At 45.9% G+C, this 19,367-nt stretch overlaps 1 protein-coding gene across 1 annotated transcript in view; it reads left to right on the forward strand.

Moving 5' to 3' along the window:
- Window positions 1-19,367, forward strand: part of Pah (phenylalanine hydroxylase) — a 59,107-nt gene that overhangs the window by 15,151 nt on the left and 24,589 nt on the right. Inside the window, exons 3-4 of the mRNA XM_006979859.4 lie at window positions 2,136-2,319; window positions 18,200-18,288. Of these exons, the coding sequence (XP_006979921.1) occupies window positions 2,136-2,319; window positions 18,200-18,288 (273 nt within the window). The remainder of the gene's footprint in view (window positions 1-2,135; window positions 2,320-18,199; window positions 18,289-19,367) is intronic.

Genomic DNA, 19,367 nt, shown 5'->3' on the forward strand with positions numbered 1-19,367 from the left:
GCCCTTTTTGATAGCCATGGGGTAAGATAAGTATAGAACCTTCAAATGGTGAACACTTTCTGGTTCATCAACGTAGCCCCAAGGCATTTATGCTGGGAAATCAACTAGGCAATCAGGGAAAAACATGTAGATAATGCCACCCATTGTTTCTAGTGGCAAAACATACGAGGACACTCATATACCCATCACTAAAACCCTTATTGCAGAAATGAAGGCACATCCAGACAGGGGACTCTAGTAAGTGCTGAGAAATGGTCAGATGGTTGGCTGTCAACCTGATGAGAGGGTGAAGGTGTCTGCTGCCAAGCCTGATGATTTGTTTAACCTGTGGGGTCCACAGGATAGAAGGAGAACATTGACTCTTGCAAGCTGGCCTCTCACTTCTCACATGTCGTATGTCAAGTGTACTTAAGTGTGCTTACACACATCACGCACACACACACATGCACACTACACAAGCAAATAAATATTTAAGAAATGGTGTGATGGGGCAGATATAGTACAGGTGGCTGATGTCAAGTAAGTCTCTAGTTCATCTCTCTAGCTATGCTATGGTATTTTATTCAAAGAAGCAACTCTAGGGAGGGGTGTGTGTGTGTGTGTGTGTGTGTGTGTGTGTGTGTGTGTGTGTGTGTGTTCTTTCTTAGGGACTCTGAATTCTCATTCAGCCACACTGTATCAAACCTGAGGATGGAATGGGTTCTAATGGTGATTCTTCTTCCATTTGGTTATCCACAAACTCCTCCCATGGTCCTTATACCTTTTGATCCTGGAGGCAATTACATGAATTTCACAGCATATTACTCTTTCTATTACTTTCATACTCACCACCATGGCTGCGACCACCATCACATCCCACTGGGGTTTCAGCAGTGACTTCTCAGCAGGACCTGGTGGTTCTGTCAGGTCTCCAAGGTTTAGTAACAACATGGATGTCAGGTAGGTCACACTAAGACAGTGAGATCAGGTTTTGTCTGCTCAAAACCTCATAAAGACCCTGATTTCTTTCAGAATCAAGGACACACCCTTTAAAATAATTTGCATAACTGTCCTTCCTCTCTGTGGGTCTTCATGTCTCTCAGCTCTTTTGGGATGTACATATGATTTGTTTTCTCAAGGAGACCTCATGTGCAGATCCTCTTAAATACTACACTGTACCCTACCCCTACTCCCAGGACAGCTCATCCATTTCATCTGCTCTGCCTTGTATTTTTTGTCCCCTGTCATTGTAAAATAATACATAAGCTAGTTGTCTTTTACAGTGTTGTCTTTATTCCCCCCACTTGAATGAAAGCTCTAAAAAGAAGGAGCATCTAGATATGTTCTGCTCATCTAAAGAGTGATTGGCATCTAGTGAATATTACACATATATTTATATAGGTTATATCTGTATATGTAATGAAAGTATCACATATATTTTCGTATATAATATAAGTGATATATCTATATATAATTACCAAATGACTTAAATGAGCATATGTGATGTTACTAGTAGTTCTGAGCATTATGTTGCACCCGTCGGAATGTATGTATATGTGAGTTTGTCCAAAACCTCAAAGAGCTCATGGAGCAGGTATCTCTAAGACCACCCATGTGTGGATGGGGCAACTGAGGGATGAGGAAGCATGAAAGTAAATTGTCTAGCATTTCATAGCTACTATAATTTAGAACTTATGAATACAGTGCCTGTGTCCTGGGGACTGTATTCAAGCAAAACAATCTTGTGTCAATATTGCTTATCGAGGTTCTATGGAATTTCATTGGGCAAAAGAGAGGCTTTCTCATGTAAATATCATTACAACTACTATCTTGTACATTTGGTTCAAACCCAAATCCTTTGCAGGCAACTCTAGGCTATTATTAGATGCCCCATGTAACTAAGTTTGGAGGCACGTGACTTACCATTCCCACCTTGTCAGCTAGTGCTTTGGTTTGCAGAAGCTAAAAATGTTTCTGGAAATGTAAGGGCTTCCTTATACTCATGTTAAAAAACCAAAACAAAAAACAAACCAACAAAATTACCCAACCCTATTCTTCAATGTCGATTTGCTGTCTTGTGTTATGTTCTGGCTCTGTGTTTTTAGCCTGTGGTGGTAATGAAGGCTGACCACTCCCACTCACCATTTTCTCGGTAGGAGAATGACATCAACCTGACTCACATCGAATCCAGACCTTCTCGTGTGAACAAAAATGAGTATGAGTTTTTCACTTACCTGGATAAACGGAGCAAGCCTGCTCTAGGCAGCATCATCAAGAGCCTGCGGTACGACATTGGGGCCACTGTCCATGAGCTTTCCCGGGACAAGGAGAAGAACACAGGTGAGAGATTCAAGACTCTTGTGACCTAAACAATACAATGCTGTTTTCATAAAACAATTGCGTGGATAGCAATTTAAAGGTGTGTGTAAGGGAGAGGAAGTAAGTCAAGGACCTAAACCTAAGCCTAGCATATCATAGACACAATTATTAGCTCCTTTCCCTTCCTCAGTGTAGCTGTTTCTTACTCTCAAGGAACACGTTAAAAGACAAGACACTGTGTAGCCCAGAGTGGTCCCACACTCACTAAGTAAGTGAGGTTGCTCTTGAACTTCTGATCCTCCTGCTTCCACCTGCCAAGTGCGTGGATTACAGGTGTGTTCCACCATGCCTAGCTTATATAGAACCGGGGACAAAAGTCGGTTCATTGCGCATGCAATTTCTTATGTATTTTTTAAATCCCTGGGTTATGATACTCTCTGACCCAAGCAAAGGGCTTTCCCCAAATTCTTAGAGCATGCCAAACCCGGAGGAGGGATCACCTGGCTCCTTGATCCTGACGCTTTCACTGTTGTGTTCTATCCGGTTATCTTTCTCTTGCACTAAATCACAAACTCTTGTGTTCAGGTTGTCTCTTTTACTCATGTCTATAGCCTCAGGGTCTAGCGCAATGTGTGGCACATAGCAATGTCCGATGAGTGGACAGCTAACATAGGCGTTGTTAGAACTTTCTGTGTTCCATTATCCACAGGAGTCACAGGTACGACAGGCTTAGAGTTGGATCAGTGTGGGGTCAAGTCATTCCTTCAGTGACTGACTTTGAAACCCCTTCTTGTGTCTTCCTAGTCATGAACAAAAGGATCAGGCACAAATGCTGCTTAGCATAGTGTCTAGAATATCACAGGGACTGGCTCACTGACAGTGTGGGGTTGCTGCCCTCAGGCTTCGCCTACAAAGAATACAGACAACAAGATGATTGGCTGCTTTTTAGGATGCCAAGTGTATTCAGATTAGCTGCTCTAATAGAATTTATTTTTAATTTTGCAGAAAAGTGAGCAAAATGTACAGAGAATTCTTATGTATCTTAGTCTCCCTCTTATCAATCTGCATTACTACAGTATGTTTTTTTTTTTTTTTAAATAATTGATGGGCCAGTAGCGATTTATTACTAGGAAGTAAAGTTCAGCGTTTACGTTCAAAACCTGCTTTGTGTTGTAGAGCCTTATTGGTTTTGACCAAATGCAGGGTGCTCTGTATCTGCTACCACAGTGGCATGCAGAATAGTCTCAGTGTCTTACGACTGCCTGCCAGTCTGCAGGGTCCACCCCTCCTTCATACCCACTATCTCTTAGGACAAGAACACACTGGTACCGAACTGGCCCACAGGTATAGGTACTCAGTACCAGTGACAAAAAAGAAACAAGTCCTTCTGTTCTACTGTTAAAAAAAAAAGATGATTCTTAGTGACGAAAATGCACTTAAAATAAAGTATAAATAACACAAAGTATTTAAAAATATTTGGCCACAAAAAGGTGACCAATGTTTGAGGAGGATAAACAGGTCCCTCCAATTTTAACATAATACAATTTCCATGTGCAAAAATATCACATTGTACCATCCAGATCCCCCCCCCCCCCCCCCGCTTCCCTTCCTCTGCCTCTGTCTCTATGTTCTGGGTATTGAGCCCATATCCTTGAGCATTTTAAAAATTGGCACAATTCTTCTATGCCAATGAAAACCAATTTAAAATTTTCATTTAAGAGGCAGAGATGCTTTCAAAATAAGACAAGATGCACTTTGTAGAACAGGCAACAGAAACATCTTCTGAAAGGCAGCTCCGAGCCTCTGCCGAGGACGTCTTCTGTACCCTCTCCTGTCATAGGCATAACTGACAGGAAGCCCCATCTCTGCCTTGCCCTGGCCCAGAGCGGTCAGACGGGCTCAGGCCTCAGAGGGACCCTTGTAATTCCTCCTCATCAGACGTCTTCACCTACTTCCTTTGGCCCCACAGGCTGATGCCTGTCCTCTCCTGCTTTGCAGGCCACCTGCTCCCAACAGGAACTTCAGGGCCTCAGGACAAAGGGTGTGCTGGGTCCTGGGGCCAGCTCTGCCTCTGGTTGGAGCAGGTGGAGACTGGGCCAGCTGGACTCTGGAGTCGAAAATCAAAACAATTGACAGGCAGGCAGGCGCCACTCGGAGAACTCTAAAGATGCATGTAGGCCAGCTGGAAGGCTGCAGCCCGAGCTGGAAGCTCCAAAAAGAGGTTCTTGGAGGGGATATAGAGAGGTAGTTAAGAGCCTGGCTTCTTGAACCAGGACACAGCACACTTGGTGTGACTTTGAACAAATTACTGATGCTGACCACCTCCAGCTGCATCCAGTGGAATTAACAAGAGTCCCTGACATTATGGGGCTAATGGAATTATATCACCAGGCACTGGCAATAGAGCGGAGGTTATTTAGGGGCTTCATAAATGCTCTATATTCTTGTCACTATTATCATTGTTATAAAAGAACGACACAATCACAGGAGCCACAATCCAGCTTGCACACAAACTTTTCTCGTAGATTCCACGAGCTGAACTGGGATCTCAGAGGATAGGCAGCCCTACAGACCCCTCATTTTTGCATTGTGAAAATGGAGGCTGTGACTTAAGGCAGGTAGTAAATTCTGTGTGGCCACAGGCAAGAGTATGTTAGGTACCAACTGATCTATGTCACTGTCAGGTGCCGGAGAGAAAACAAGTCAACTGCTTGTTCCTAAGTCGGGGACAAGACACCCAGGTAAACGTAGAAGAGAGACTGCTGTTGTAAGGAGACAGATGCCACATCACATAACTCTCAGGACCCACCAGTGAGAGAGTGAAAAAGCTAATGTTTTCCTACAGAGCTATCCTGCAACCACTGCTGAGCTCCTTAGATACTAAAAGTAGCACCGACTTAATTCCTTAGGAGGCTGCTCGCCTCATTGCTCAGGATGGAGGAGTGTTGGTGCTTGAAGTGTGTGTGTGTGTGTGTGTGTGTGTGTGTGTGTGTGTAGTGGGTGGGGGAATGGGGGTGGCAGTCTTATGCAGCAAAGAAGAAACAGCCTGTACTAACTATTTGAAATGTGTTTTGTGACCCCAACTTCTTGGAATGGCTGGTCACCCCGAATGGCTGTTTCCACCTGGACTGAACTTATCTGTGATTCAGCAGCTGCTGGGAATATGGCAGATGTTGAGGTGGCACATGTGGGGAGAGACTGGCCATCAGGGCTCCAGTGGCAGGTCTGTGGAGAGGAGTCGGGGCCCCGAAGCTGGACTATTGAGAGAAGTGAGCCTTGCTCGGCATAGCTGCTCTTTCCTATCAGCTTCCCCAGGGGAATGATGAGAGCAAGAAAGCCTAGGAGTCGATGGAGACCTTTGCTTCTTTCTCCAGACAAAGTGCCCTTTTTAATGAGGGGCTCAGATCTCAGGGGCAAGTCTGACAGCAGGTTCAAGTGAGAGACCTGAACCCCTCAAAGCAATTAAGCGAAACCACTTTCCACTCCCGTCTCTAAACCATTCAAACAGCAGTGTGGGTGATAGAAAATGAAAGTTTCTCAGTTTCTTAATTGCTAATGTTCCCCACCCAAAACAGCTTGAGGGAAGGTTAATTACGGTGACAGGTTAAAGAAACCCCAACCTTCTGAAATGCCTCCTGGAGAAGCCGATGGGATCTTAATAGGATTTTAATCCAGAGAGTCTTTTGAATGCTTAGTCTATTCTCCTGCTGCCTTCTCTCCTGATGACCTCAAATCCTTCTTCAACTCAACATGAAAGAGCATTAATATCAGCCATCGATCCATCTACTAATCCGTTTACCTTTCCCTTTGAATCTTCCGCATGACATTGCATTTAGCGGAGGGTGGGGGGGTGGGGGGTGGAAAATGCCTACATGGAGACAGATTGCAGCCAGGGGAAGCAGACAGACATGGACACACTGTCTTAGGTAGTTAGAAGTTAGGGGCCTTGCCTTTTGAGAGACCCGCTCTTTGTAGATGTTTCTTAAGACTTTCTCCAAGTTGGGGTTGTTAAATAGGATATTGTGTTGAAAAACAGTGAATTCTTATTTCCACTACAACAACTTTCTATTATATTCTGTGCAAAACAAAGAATGGCTTATGTTTGTCTGTCTATCTCTATCTATCTATCTATCTATCTATCTATCTATCTATCTATCTATCTATCTATCTACCTATCTACCTACCTATCTTCTATCCATTCACCTGTTTTCCTATCTATCTACATAGATACACAAGTATATATATATATCATCTATCTGTCTATCTATCTATCTATCATCTATCTATCTATCTATCTATCTATCTATCTATCTATCTATCTATCTATCTATCTATTTATCATCTATCTTCCATCTATTCACTTGTTTTCCCATACGTCTGTGCATATACACAAGTACATATATGTGTATAGATATGTATCACCTATCATCTATCTGTATATCTTTCTATCTATCTATCTATCTATCTATCTATCTATCTATCTATCTATCTATCATCTATCTCTGTACTATCTGCTATTTATCTTTAGAGTTAAGATTATTGACAGAAGACAGAGGAATCATTATTACTTAAGTTTTTCTCTCTTAACCCAGCCCCCTGTAGGCTTCTCTTTTCTTCTTCAATATTGCTGCTCTGAAGTGCCATGCTGAGTAAGACAGATGTTTTAGATTCATTTCGGATTTCTGTGGTCAGTGAGAGGATCCCTGAAAAGGCTCTGACCTTCCCCTCCCCAGACTTGGCAAATGGTGCACATGTGTGCACGCCTACTTGTTTTTAAGAGAAGGGTGTTCAAAGGAGTCATGGTTCCCAAAGTGTTAAGAGTCTTTAGAAGAAAGCTGCTTAGGGCTGAGTGGTCCAGATGGTTGGGGTTTCTTTAGCTCCACCACCTGCACCTCTATTTTTTCTATCCCTTTCTCCGTCTATCTATTCCGTTCCAATTTTTGTCTTGTCCCCTTTCAATTGGAGACTTTCCCCCATGTCTTTTGCTTTCTCCTGTGTATGGCTTTCACAGCCATAGCTGTATACGCTCATGGTCCTAAATCTGCAGGAGACCAAAGATCTTTGGATTGATGGAAACACACAGTAGCATCTCCGTTTTGTCTTCATTTAAATGCTCACGGGATGTATTGATGTGGCTGTATGTCCTGAAAGCTAGGGAGACAACTCCTTTTTCTTCAGACTGCCCCTGTTGAGACAAGCTGGCTCCATCTGGGAGGATAAGCATGTTCAGGAGAAGAAAAGAAATGTGGGCACTATATGCAGAATCATTCAGTGTCATTGATATTCTGCTTGTTCCCCCAATTCTGTTAATATTTCAATGGCAAAGAAGAAATCTGCACAAATACCCTGATGAGGGTGAGGTAGATGGCTAGGCCACAGAATTCAAGCTAAGGAAGACCATAGAATTATAAAATAGGCCAAAAGAAGAATTTTCCGTTTGTATCTTAATGTAATCCAGCTCTTAAAATTCTTCCTTATTTTACTTGTCTTATTTAATTTTTGCAATAGCCAGAGTAACCAGAGACCATTATTCATACTTTTAGTAGTAGAAGATAAGAGAGAAGTAAAGGTGGGAGGCAGAACTGTTTTATGTTCTTTGTTGTTCCTGGTTAATCCCTTGTCTGTATCTGGTTGGCCAACTTGTTTGCTTTCTTTAAGCCTCCCATGTCTCATTTGAAAAGTGAAGATATTTAGTGCTAATGTGATTGCAAGGATTATATGATATTATATAATTTTGGTAGAGGTGCCAACATGCAGGGCCCATGTTGTCAGTGAACTTATTTTTGAATCTTTTAACAGGATACACATGATTCTTATGGTTGTTCAGGGCCAGAGTCTCCAGATTCATAATCTTTGTTAAATATAAGGCATTACCACATGCTGTTTGGGCTTAGACAAATGTCTGTGAAAGTTAGAATGCCTTTCTTCCGAGTAACATGCATGGGTCCCTAAGTTGCAGGGAGGAATAAGAGGATACAAAACGATCGTAACTAAATGCCAACTTGTCATTCACAGTGGGTCAAGGGATCCAGAAAGAGCAATAATTTTAAAGTCAAGAGCTGATATTTGGTTCTCTGCTTTCTACATGGTCATTTGTCCCCTTCCAATGGGCAATTTCACCAACCTCTTCTTCATATGTGAAACAGAGCAAAGACCTGCCCAGCCACTTCCTACAGTCCATGGACAAGATCACGTGAGATATCTTGAGGCATCTAAAGGTTTGAGTTGAACTTGCCTGAGATGAATAGGATCTTGGTCTCTGACATCTTTGGGCCTCAATAGGGAGATACCTCTGTAACCCATAACCCAACCATTATCAGATCATTTGTTACACCAGCTTACGGAAGTAGACCCTGACCAGGGTAATGATGCAGAGGGAATTGGTGGCAGCCTTCCCCACACTGGGGTTGACTTTACCCATCGGTCAAGAAAACAACTTCATGTGTGGGGCTCTGTGATGGCCCTGCGAATAAGTTCCCATTTCCAAGCTTTCCTGAGCTTGGCAGTGCCACTCGGCTGGGTTTGGTTGGGAAGATCAGGGGCAAGTGAGGCAGGAAGCCAGAGTTTCTCCTTCCCTCTCTGGTTCCCTTTTCCTTCCTTCTTCCGTTCTTACTCCCTTGCTCGTTCCCACGTTCTCCTCCTTCCTTTCCTACCAATTCTGACGAGGCTCATTCCCCAAGCGATGTCTTTGCGGGGAGAATTCTCATCATCTTTGACGTCTTTGCCTCATTTGATTCCCTTATCTCTTGCACTTTACGCATTACGTGAGCCTTTCTTTTTAAAACCCTGCCCACTGTGATTTTCTCCCTTTTACTGCTGTCCCTTCTTGAACTTGATTTAACTTTCCCACACTTTTCTCTTTCATTCACATTTACCCTCAGACTTTCCTTCATTCATACTGTTCAGGTTAGCAGCAGGAGGATATGCAGACACAGTGCCCAAACTGATGTGGAGTTGTTGCTGTATGCCATGATGTATGGTAATGACTGGGAGATATAATATTCCTTGGGAATATCCTTTCGGGTACACCGAGCTCAGCTTTGGCTCAGCAGATAAGAGGAGAGGAAGTGGGACTGGGCAAGATCTGGCGTTAAATAAGGCTTTACATGTATCCTGTTTGACCCAATAGAAGCATGTTGACCATGACTCAATTTGTGAGTGACAGGTCACCTGGTCTTATACCTCTGTGACTTCTGAGAAGGCAGAATTGGATGTTTGGGGGACGTAGTGGACATATAGTAACTTTGGGCCTGAGAGATGGCTCACAGTTGGATGCTGAGCACCCAAGTGGGGTGGCTCTCAGCTTCCTGTAATTCCAGCTTTAAGGGGATCCAATGTCTCTGGCCTCTTCTGGCTCCAGCCCTCTAATGCACATACCTCCTCCAGTTAAAAATAAAATAAATCTCCTAAAAAAAAAGAGAGAAACATGGCACCTTGGGAGGGTCATGGGGTACGAGTAGCTCCAGTTGAAGGGACAGCTGATTAGTGGGCCTTACAGATGATTTATTTATTTATCATTTCAATGTTTCATTGAAATTCCTATTCGTCACTCATTTATTTATCTGATTCTAAGAAGGTGCTCTTAATTAGTAAACAGAGACCAAATGCTTTGCCCATCCCTTCATTGATGGTGCTGCTCTGTCCCGGACGCAAAGGTGAATAGTTTGTCTTGTCAGTCAAGCTTTGGCTTCTTTGTTCTTACCAAGACCTTCCTGAGGGTTTTCCTTTCCCTAGACATGAACATAGAAGTTCCTCAAAAGAAGAATAAGGCCCTGCAGGTCTTCACCTGGAAGATCTGGCAGCCATGCCCTCTCCCTGCACAGTGGCTCCTGGGATTCACACAGTAGCTGCTTCCTTACATGTCTGGAGGCCATGTCTCAGAGGAGACGTGTGGGAGCCTGGAGTTAGGGTGGAAGCACCATTCTGTGCTGGGCCTCGAAATTGGAGGATTTATTACTCTTCCCGAGACAGGATGGCCACAATCCTGGGTGCCTTGTTGCCTCAGTCCCGGGGCTGGTGAATGTCTGATGCAGAGTTTGAGCTAGATTGTGATTTGTCTGCCTTGAACTACTGTGGACTGAATGGGCTTGTGCTGACCCACCAGGCAGGAAGTAGGCTTGCCTGTGGGGCCTTGCCTTTGGGAGCACTCTGGAGCCAGTGGTCCCTTGGTGTCTGGGTAGACCAGTTGACCCCGACTTAATGGGACACAACGTGGGTGTCCAGGGCCTGCTCTCCAGCAGGCTGCTTCCTTTGGAGCCAGTGACTTCACAGAGAGCCTCTGTTGTACCAGCAGGCTCAGTAATTCATTAACCCCAGAGCCTGTGGAGGGGCTTGCAGAGGCTGACCTACCACCGGGGTATTTGGCAAGGTCATTAATGAGCTAATCTGATTTAACTTTTCAAAATGAAGGCCTGGGTCACTGGGGTCAGTGCCTATTCCCAGCATTGTGAGTGAGAAGTGTGTGTGTGTGTGTGTGTGTGTGTGTGTGTGCGTGCATGTGCGCGTGCATGCTCAAGGGTAGGGGGCTGCAACCCTACTGAGGAGGAGACAGCGTGTGGAGGAGACGGTAGGTGTTATGAATTACCACCGATGTCCAGGAAGGCTTGGATGGAAGACAGGAAGGAATTCTTCAAGTCTCCGTGGGGTCCTTCTTTAGCTCTTCAAAACAACAAAGACAACTAGAACTTTTTGACTAAAAGTTGGTCAAGCCTATGAGGCTAGGGTCGCAGAAGTGGGCATGGGCTCTGCCACCAGTAGCCCAAGTTACAATATTTACCTAGCCAGACGGGCACCTCCGGGCTTTGATAAGAGGTTCAAATGCAGTGACCGGTGACACAGACCTCCCTGCTACAGGTTAGTCGCCTCCCATATCAAAGGAGGTGACAGATGGTGGGATTAGTTGTCTGATAAATTTTACAGATGAAAACTTTACAGGTGCTTGCCCCGCCCCCAGATCCACGGGGAGAGAGTAGCTCGTTCAGACTCACACGGTGGGTGCCCAGGAAGATACCTGCCGGCTTCCAGTCCCGGATGCTCAACTTCTGTGCATAGTGTCAGGACAGATGTGTTTGGAGCTGGGTGGGACAGCCTCTCCTCTCCGGGCTCCCTGCCTCTGGCTTTGCGAGTACCCAGACTGCATGTCCTTCACACTCTGAAGAGAAAGGAAGTCCTATGTCTGAGGACACTCTTACCCCCTGTACTCAGAACCTGTCTCCCTCTAGGTCTCTTTTCTCAAGACTCGTCTCTGATTCCAAGGTGACAGCCTGAGAACTCTCAATGGACCTGGGTCTTTCTAGCCCACAGGACACAGGGTGCAGCCAATGGCCTTAAAAGCCTCGTCTTGGAGAAGGTGGGGGTTTGAGTTCAGGTTGGGCTGGGCAGCTGCCAACAGTGAGTCCCTTTGGCCTTCTAATAGCAGTGAGAATAATAACACTACCAAATACTTAAAAAAAATCCCTTATGTATGCTAAACACTTTTGTAAGCTCTCTTTATGGGCTTATACACAGTTCATCATTTTTTATCTGTGTGTGGGTGTGTAAATGTGAGGGCTCACACAGTGTGCAGTGTGCAAATGCCCCAGCATGAGTGTGCAGGTCAAACCTCTGGTATTGGTTGCTTTCTTCTACTTTGGGACAGGCTCTTTGTCTCATGTCTCTGTACACCAGGCTAGCTGGCCTGGGAGCTCCTGGTGATTCTCCTGTCTCTGCCTCCCATTTTGCTGTAGGAACGTCGGGATTACATGGGCATGGCAGACTGGCTGTACGTGGGTTCTGGGAAGATGTTTTATGCACTGAACCATCTCCCATCTCTGCCGGGGAGATTTTTGATCTCCTCACCAACTCTCTGAGGGACACATGATTTTTATGGTCATTTTGCAAAAGAGAAACTAGGGAGCCACTGAGAAATTAGGCAGTTTGTCTTAAGTCCAAGGGTTTGGAACTAGCAGAGAAATCCTCTAACGCAAACCTGTGTTCGGAGTTTCCAGCTTCTCCAGTTTTCTAATTTGGCTGTGTGTTCTGGCCAATTTCTGGATGATAACGGGGATCAAAAGTCATGAGGGGTTCCTGCACTTGGGTGGCTCCTGTGACCTTATAATTCTGCAATCTCTAGAGCAGATCCTGAGCTCAAAGGCCTGGAGTTTACCAGGATTTTGCTCTTTGTATCTTAGAGTCCTTGGAATTCCTTCAAGTTCTCTGATTTATTTATTTGTGATTCATTAGTTAATTAGCTAACTTTGCTACTAAGAGGTCTGAACTGAGCCATGCTAGCCCAACTAGTTTGTTTTTGCTTTTAGGGAAGAATTCACCAGAGCTGGGACTGGCTGGCTTTGTTGCCCTCTGGTGTTGAGTCGGGAGATAGTCAGTGTGCACAGCTGAGTCTGGCATCTCTGCAGGAGAGGGATGCTGTAGACGATGCCTTGAGGCCTGACACTCTAGTGACTCTGCTCCCAGGACATAAACGCAGCTGCCTTGCTGACAGTGGTCGACGCATCTTTTCGTGTGTCCTCTGGTCAGCCTCTCACAACATTTGGCACATCTCAGAACACAAGACTCACTAAGGACCACAGCTAAAAGTAAACACAACCTGCATAGCTCACAGGGGGAAATGGGGGGCCCAGTATTAGGAAGGTTTTTAACGTTAGAGCCAGATGGAGAAGCAGTTCTTCACTCTAACCTCTGGTTTCCTCCCCAACTTCTTCCATCACGACCAGAATGATTTAGTCTCCACAGTAAACATAGATCGAGCCTGTCTGTGTGTTGAGCATGGGACTAAGACGTGTCGTGTTGGTTGTGGAATCCAGTCCATCTAACAACAAAGAAAGTTTATTTGAATATGTTTTGTGGGTCCGGAAGACAAAATACAGGCTTGCATATAGTTATATAACAAAGGAAGAGGCACACTTAGTAGTTTTTCTGGAAATTTCACTCTGTTCTGTGTGTAATAAGCCAAACAGTGACTCTCTCTCTCTCTCTCTCTCTCTCTCTCTCTCTCTCTCTCTCTCTCTCTCTCTCTCTCTCTCTCTCGCTCTCTCTCGCTCTCTCTCGCTCTCTCGCTCTCTCGCTCTCTCGCTCTTCCTCTCTCTCTCTCTCCTCTCTCTCTCCTCTTCCTTTCTCTCTCTCTCCCTCACTTCTTCCCTTCTTTCTCTCTTTCCCTCCCACTCCCTCCTCTCTCTCTCTGTTTGTCTGTGTGTGTGTGTGTGTGTGTGTGTGTGTGTGTATGCATGCTTGTGTGAAAATATATACACTCATGCTCCATAGAAAGATGTTACAGACTGCAGTGGACCCCTTATAATGAGTCCCATAAGATAATAGTGTTTAGTAATATTGTGGACATCTGAGCTTACATGAATACTCTCTGGATCACAAAAGGTAAAATTGCACATTTCTCAGAATACATTTGGTAAGTGATGTGCGACAATGTGTGTGTGTGTGTGTGTGTTTACAATTGAATAATACTACTGTTCATTATGTATCATAAATTTTCAGAGAAGCATACATATTGCCCCTTCTAAGCACTTACTGTTCTTATGAAGGGGTACTCTGCAGTTGTTCTCGCATTACCATTTTACAGAAGGAACACCGAGGTGCATGAGGTTTAGTCCTTTAGATAGTAAGGACAGAGGCAGGGTGCAAACCCAGGCAGTCTGACCCCATTGCGGGACTCTTTGTCTTTCTAGACTCACTGTCCTAAGAAGAGATGGGAAATGGGTGCAGCAGGCACAGACTGTCCCAGATCCCGCTGAGCTCTGGCAGAGTAGGACTGAGTCACTAGGGTCTTCAGGAACTGGAGGAATAGATGCCATTTAAAGAGCATCCTATGACTAACAAAATGGGTAAGAGATAACCAGTGTTGGTAAGGGCACAGGAGAAAGAATCCCTCCGCACTGCTGGGCAATAAATTGGTTCAGTCTTATGAAACCCAGTATATTTGCCCCTCATATTAAAATAGAACCAGCGTGTGACCAGATATACCACCTATGGCTATCCATCCAAAGACTATGAAGTCAGTGTCCCCAAAAGCACACCAACACTTCCTTGTTCGCTGTGGCACAATACGCACAGGTACACACAGTGGTAACTATATGAAGCAATGGATGAGTTCCTCAGCTTGACTGTGATAATCACTTCACAATGCATATGTACATCAAGTCACTGTTATTAAATACAGACATATATAGGTTCAGTTAATTATAACTCAACAAAGTTGGAGAACTTTGAAAAGAAATGAATGAAAAAGCATACCCACAGCTTCCGTCTTCCTGTTCCACTTTCTCCTTCAGGAGCTTCTAGCGTTGATGTCTACTTACGGTTTTCTTTAATTGCTTATCCTGTGCCACCCCCCGGGGAGTGTAAGTGCTCCAGGGTGGCCATCAGCGTCGTCGCCTCTCATTGCCAGGACCTGGAGTGCAGTGGATGCCCAATGTATGCTGGAGTGTTGGAGGGTCTGAGTGTCTGTCCACAGGTTGAAAGGCAGTGTGACAAGAAAGTTTAGTTTGTGTTTTTGCTGACACCAGACCTGCCTGACCTGTGAGTGACTCTCAGGCAAGAGATAAATGAGCAATACGCAACAAGCGGTGGCCGGAACCAAGGAGACGGGGCGGTTAATGGTGCTCCACGGACAGGGAAGAGAGACAGGTCTCATTGCCCACAAAGGGCCATTCAGAGAGGCCCTTTGGTGGCAACACTTGAAGAGACAGGTGAGGTCTCACGGGAGACCTGATCTTTCCTCAGCACTGCTGAGGCTGACTAGGAAACAGATGCCGGGGCTGACATCAGAATTTCATTATGCCAGGAAAACACTGGGGACAGTCCTGTGGGGGTCAGTTCCTGTAAACGCTGCAGCCAGCAGAGAAATGATCTGAGTGAGGCAAGAAGGGAATCCGGCTAAAACCCAGCTTAGTTAGTTGATGTGGGTTCTAACTTTCTAGAGCCTGATACCGGTCAGTTTATTTCATAGGCATTTAAGTACAGTACAATTTTAGAAAAAAAAGGTTTCCTGGTAGCAATTATGTCAATGCCATGTGTACTATAAAGCTTAAGTCAGCGCAAGGACCCAGGGGAGGACCAGACATGGTCTCGGTCATACAGAGACCACATCCTAGAGGTCACTACGCTATAAAATATGCGTGACATCTTCCCTTAGGATGGGTTCTATTGAGTGAGAAACAACGCTCAAGCTAAAAGTCTAGGAAGGAAGGATCTGGGATAAGCAGAATAGTCTGGGGGTTCAGGTGCAGCCTAGCCCTACAGCTAGCACAGGTCACCAGGCTATTAACAGAATCCACTCCCAGCCTTCTGGGTGGACAAAAAGGTACACTCCCTTCCACTAAAGAGACAAGCCTGGGCGCTTCTTCACATTTCTGCTTTCCCTGGTGCTTGTCGGTGAGCACAGGGACCTCATGCCCTCTACCCAGGGTGGGTAGGAAGAGCGTGTTGCTGTGTAGAGGCTCCCAAGACTCAGCAGCCTGCCACCAGGAGCCACCTTTCTAGACTTTCCCCCTGCCCCCGAGTGCTGCCCGCCATCTGTAACATGGGAAAAAATGCTGCCTACCTCATGGTGTCATGGTGAGGCCTGGAGGAGGCAGCTTTAGGTAAGGACCTGGGGTGGTACCTGTCCTGTAAGTGTTATCAGCACACAAGCTAAGACTGCTTCTGCTGTCACCCCCCCCCCCCCAAAGGGAAGTGTGGACAAGGGACCCATGCTTTAAAGCCATGGGAACCCCAGTGTGAGGAACTAAAGAGCCAGTCAGGCTCCAGAACCAGCGCTCTCCGTCCGGTGGCCATGGCACCGACCCTTACTTGACAGATGGTTGAGGTCAAGATCCAAGAATGAGCATGGAGGCAGCTGGATGAGAATCCTGACCCCATCATTCACCAACAGGGTGTGCATGTGTGTATGTGTGCATAGGGTTTGTTCATGAGCATGTATGTGAAGGCATGTGTGTGTCTGTGTGCCTGTGCACGTGTGTATGTATATCGTCTGTGTTAAACCTGAACTCCTGAGACCCATGAAAATCTAAAATTGTGTCATATTGCGTTATCCCAGATACTAGCCAGGAACAAAGGGATGATTTGGGGATAAGTTCCTCAGCCAAGGCTGCAAACACTTGAAACACCTGCTCTTCAAAGCCAGAGCGCTTTACAGTCACAAAAACTGTGGGCACCTCTGTGCCTGTTACACAGAGATACCAAAGAGTATTTAGAGCCACAGCAAGGGCTGGTCTGCATTGCTGGATCCACAGAGACTAGGCTCTGACTTCATGTTATGAGCGCAAGTTGGTGTAAGTCCTTGTCTCATAGTTTTGGGGGAAAACCTTGTCTTTAGGCGCTTGCTTAGATCTACAGAGGGCATTTCCTGAGATTGACCACTAGATGGCAGGAGTGTTCTTTCTCACCCTACTTGAGCGGGCAGGCAGCAGAACCTTACCCTGCGCGGTACCCCATTATTGCCTCCTTCATTCTCTCCTCATGGAAACCTCGGACTAAAGAACACAGTCCACCCCAAATGCTAAACCCAGCACCCATCACATAGTAAGGCCTCAGAAAACATTCAGCCTCCCTTTGTGGGTACCAACCACTGCCTTGGCTCCCTGCGTGGACCCTGCCCTATCTATTGGCTCTCATCGGTCAGGCACTGTCTTAGTCCCCGTGTGATCTTAAACCAATTATTTCAGATTTTTAAAAATACCCGGCTTTTCACGTGTATAACAGAGGCTGTAATGCCTTCCTTATTTGAGGAAGACTTCAGAATCAGAAACCAGGCCAGAGTAAGGCTGCGAATGGTGCTCACTGTTGCTAAAGTGATATAACTTCCTTCCTTCCTCTCCTCAGCCACGCAATACTCACGGCTCCTGCCCTCAGGGAACTCACAGTTCATGTTTTCCTAGTCTCCATCCATACATGGAACACTTGGACCCCTTATGTCTCTTTTTTATAAGCCACAAGGATTTGGGTGGTATCATCTACCCTTCCGGTCCCTCTCCAGGAAAGACACCATTATTGCAGACACAAAATTCAGGCATCTTGTCCTCCCCCGGGACGCTATTACAGAAACTGAGCGACAAGCTACCTGACTGTTGCCTTCACACGGCCTGTACCTGGCTTTGAGATCAGAAGGTTTCATAGGGATGCCCAAGGCACTTGGGAGGGAGCCACACGGTGGGAAGCTGAGGTCTAAAAGCTCATCTGTCTCTGTTTAATTTTTGTCTGATTTATATTTGGGAGCTATACATAGTTTTCTGGTGAAGAAAATCATTGGTGACAGCTACTATAAATGGGAGGCAGGGGATGAGTTTGAGACAATTCAAGAAAACCTTCAGGCATGAGACTGGGAGCTGGGGTGTGGGCTTCACTTCGTGTTCCAAGGGTGAACTCTAACATCCAGAGTGCAGAACTTAACTTCTCCTGTGTTCTGTGGGCAGGGAAAGGGTCCTTTGCTGGGCTTCTGTAGAGGACAAGGCTAAGACTTTCTCATCCCTGTTCTCAGAGACAGAGTTCCAAAGAAGAACAGCCCAGACCAAGGCTTAGGCTGCTGATCTCTTTCGGATGTGTTTTAAAATCAGTTTTACAAGAAAATGGAATTTAATATTTTTTAATTTTCATTTTATTAATTTATTTATTTGAGACAGGGTCTCTATATGGAGCCTTGGCTGTCTTGGAACTAGCTCTGTAGACCAGGCTAGCCTAAACTCTTAGAGATCTGCCTGCTTCTGCCTCCCAAGTGCTGGGATTAAAGGTGTGCGCCACCACCAGCCAGGTTAAATTTTCAGCTTTAACAGTTTAGGGGTTATGCAGAATCTTGTCTTCTGTCACCATCATGGTGACCAATCGGGGATCGGGGAGGCCGTTAGCCACGTGTCCCACAGTCTGCGCTCAGGATCCTGTGCTTTCTGTGTTGCAGTGCCCTGGTTCCCAAGGACCATTCAAGAGCTGGACAGATTCGCCAACCAGATTCTCAGCTACGGAGCAGAACTGGATGCAGACCACCCCGTGAGTCCAGGGCCCGGGAGGAGAGTCTTCCAACCTTCTCTCCATCTTCTCTTCCTTCTCCTTCCTCTCACATCTTCAGCTTGGAGCAATGTGCTTGTTTATTTGGTCAAGAAAAGATCACTGAGTCCCTACCTTTGCCCGGGCTGGGAAAGCAAAGATTAACGAGACCACGGGATCTCATTGTCCTCATGACTGTGGTTGTTGCTGTCAGGGTGAATGTGAACCAGTGGCCAGGAAATGCTCTCCCTGTACAATGGTGTGAGCTTCTGTTTCTGTCTTTGTAGATTTCATGGACATTGAAATCCAGCACAGCTAGGGTCGGACAGTGAGGGAGCCGATGTGTAGAGGGCTCTGGTCAGGTGAGGGAGGAGAGGCATCTGGCTGAGAGGATCACATCTGCTGTGAGCGCGTTCCTCCGGGATGGAGATGAGTGGGTGGTGCTTCGGGTATGACAGGGAGAGAGTGAGTTGAGACACGCAGAGTGGTGGATTTCACTGTGCCCTGCAGAGCCAGCTTTTTAAATGGGTTCTCACTAGAGGACTAGATCAGTGTGTGTGTGTGTGTGTGTGTGTGTGTGTGTGTGTGTGTGTGTTGGGTGGGTTCTTCTTATTCCTTCTTCTTCTCTGGGGTCAGTGGTCCTTGGGGTTGAAAAGAGGTGGTCTAGCTGCTTCTTGGGGTGAGCAGTGCGTCATTATGACTCTATTTTCTCCACTCTCTGTCAGGAAGTAGACTCTCTGACCATTTTAACCAGGAAGCATTTTATATTAACAAAGTTTTAGTGTGACTGGTGATGGGGCATGTCTGTGCCCTGTCCAGAGTCTCCACACAACCTTGTGGGGTCTAATAACCAACGGGAGGCTTGCTCTTCCCAGAGGCAGTTTCCTGTAAGCAGGCTGAGGCTTCCATCTCATAGACAGGCACAGTGGTGCCAGGTACCTGCTCCAATGTTCCTTGTTGATCGAACCTGAGCTCCTTGGACCTTTACCTCAGTGCTCAGGGTAGTTGAAGACACAGGCTTGGCTGGTGACAAGAAACCCAATCTCCTGCACGCCAACAAATGGGGGGGGGGCATAGGCCAG

This window comes from Peromyscus maniculatus, chromosome 18 (genome assembly GCF_049852395.1).
Source record: "Peromyscus maniculatus bairdii isolate BWxNUB_F1_BW_parent chromosome 18, HU_Pman_BW_mat_3.1, whole genome shotgun sequence".
NCBI classification, from domain to species: domain Eukaryota; kingdom Metazoa; phylum Chordata; class Mammalia; order Rodentia; family Cricetidae; genus Peromyscus; species Peromyscus maniculatus.